Below are 2228 nucleotides of genomic sequence, written 5' to 3'. Positions count from 1 at the left end.
CCTGTCCGTTGGCGCTGCGGGCCATGCAGCCGGCGCAGAGGCCGTAGGGCAGCCCGTTGACGTCGAGCTTCACCAGGTCCTGCTTGCTGCGGAACTCCTTGAGGCACAGCGCGCACTTGTAGAGCTTCTGCAGGCCCTGGCCGTTGGGGGAGGACGCGGCCGAGCTGCCCGCCAGCTTCTGCATGTGGAAGGTGCCGTGGATCTTGAGCTCGAGCGTGGAGGTGACCGTCTGCATGCAGACCACGCAGCGGAAGCCCGTGAGCGAGTTGCGCAGGTCGGGGTGCATCTGGCAGTGCTCGATGAACTCCTCCTCGCTCTGCAGCGGCAGCTTGCAGATGCGGCAGGTGCCCGTGTCGAGGCTCTTGCTGTGGGTCACCTTGTGCTCGGTGAGCGTGAGCAGCGAGGGGAAGCGCTCGCCGCAGATGGGGCACATGTAGTGCTTGGCGGGGCCCCGGTGCGTCTGCAGGTGCTCCCGGAGCCCGTTCTCCGAGAAGAAAGTCCGCGAGCACACGTTGCACTTGTGGCTGCCCTTGATGAACTCGGCCTTCTTGCGCGAGCCGTCGTCCTCGCCCGGCCGGATGTTGTGGTCCCGCAGCCGGTGGTTCTGCAGCAGCACCTCCATGGTGTAGGCCGCGCCGCAGATGTCGCAGCCGTACATGGGCTCCGAGGCGTCCACGTCCTCCTCGCTGCCGTCGTGGCTGTTGTGGGACTCCTGGCTGTTGGTCAGCAGCGTCTGCAGCTCCACCTCCTCCTTCTGCACCTGCTCGGACGCGCCGTTGGCCCCGCCGTTGGGCGTCTTGGCCTCGAAGACGCAGTGCTTCTCGCGCAGGTGCTTCTCCAGCAGGATGATGGCGTGGAAGGCCTTGCTGCAGAAGCGGCAGTTGTACTTCTTGCTGTGCGTGGTGATGTGGCACTGCAGCTCCACCTCGGTGCTGAAGGTCTCCCCGCAGAAGATGCACTTGTGCGCCTTGGCCGGGTTGCCCAGGTGGCTGTGCTTGACGTGCGCCTGCAGGTCGGCCTCCTTGCGGAAGTCCCAGTTGCAGGCCGTGCAGCGGTACATCTTCTTCTCGTTGCTGTGCTTCACCGCCAGGTGCACCTGGATGGACACCTTGGAGTCGAAGACCTCCTGGCACAGGGTGCAGTGGTAGAGCACGAAGGTGTGCATGTCCAGCAGGTGCTTCTGCAGGTCGTCCACCGAGGAGAACTGCTTGTCGCAGCTCTCGCACACGTAGTGGGTGGACGTGGTCATGTAGTGCACCGTCAGGTGCTGCAGCAGGGACTCCTGGGAGTCGAAGTCCTCCTTGCACTGGGGGCAGGCCTGCTTCCGCAGCAGCAGCTCCAGGTGCAGCTTCAGGTGCGTCTGGAAGCTCTCGAAGCTGGAGAACTTGAGGTCGCACTGGTTGCAGGGGTACTCGCCGTTGGAGATGGCGTCGGCGCTCAGCGCCAGCCGCTGCCGCTTCGGGGACGACACCTCCACGTCGGAGGAGACGGGGCTCTGCTCGGCCTTGGACTTCTTGCCGTGGGCCAGCGGGATGTTCTTGTGGTTCTCCTTGATGTGCTTGGTGAGCTTCAGGATGGAGCCGAAGATGGGCGAGTTGGTGCAGTAGGGGCAGGAGTAGACCTCCATGAAGGACTGCGCGGGCCGCGCCACGGGGGACTCGAGCTTGGCGCCGCCCACGCCGCAGTGGGCCTGCTGGATGTGCTCGGTGAGCGAGGACTCGGTCAGGAAGCCCATGGAGCACTGGTTGCAGAAGAAGGCGTTGCTGCCGTCCGCCGGGTTGGCGCTGGGGCCGCAGTGGGACACGCGGATGTGCTCCTGCAGGCTGTTGATGTCGGCGAACATCTCGGGGCAGTAGTTGCAGTGGAAGGCGGACAGGCCGCCGAAGGGCAGCGCGGGGGAGGCGTGGTTCTTGTGCAGCTTGAGCACGTGCTCGTTGAGCGTGTACAGCGTGGGCACGGCGTCCAGGCAGATCTGGCACGTGTGGCTCTGCTGCGGCTTGTCGGCGTGCATGGTCTTCAGGTGGATCTCCAGCACGGCCAGGCTGGGGAAGTCCCGCTTGGAGCAGTAGGGGCAGCTGTACGCCACCTTGGACCAGCCCTGCCCGTCCTCCCGCATCTTCTTGGAGCCCCGCAGCGGCTTCAGGGTGGAGTCCGGGGTGGAGCCGCGCTCCACGGAGGCGCTGGAGTCGGGCGTGGCGCTGCTCATGGAGGCCACGCTGCCCAGCACG

The 2228-nt window shown here is 65.6% G+C and overlaps 1 protein-coding gene across 1 annotated transcript in view; it reads right to left on the bottom strand.

Moving 5' to 3' along the window:
- The window catches only part of ZNF423 (zinc finger protein 423), an 11759-nt gene that overhangs the window by 2482 nt on the left and 7049 nt on the right, over positions 1-2228 (bottom strand). Inside the window, exon 4 of the mRNA XM_014528404.1 lies at positions 23-2216. Coding sequence (XP_014383890.1) covers positions 23-2216 — 2194 coding nt within the window. The remainder of the gene's footprint in view (positions 1-22; positions 2217-2228) is intronic.

The sequence above is a fragment of the Myotis brandtii genome, unplaced genomic scaffold (assembly GCF_000412655.1).
Source record: "Myotis brandtii unplaced genomic scaffold, ASM41265v1 scaffold633, whole genome shotgun sequence".
Lineage (NCBI taxonomy): Eukaryota > Metazoa > Chordata > Mammalia > Chiroptera > Vespertilionidae > Myotis > Myotis brandtii.
The sequence above is the reverse complement of the archived record's forward strand: the minus strand, read 5'-3'. Positions and strand labels throughout refer to the sequence as shown.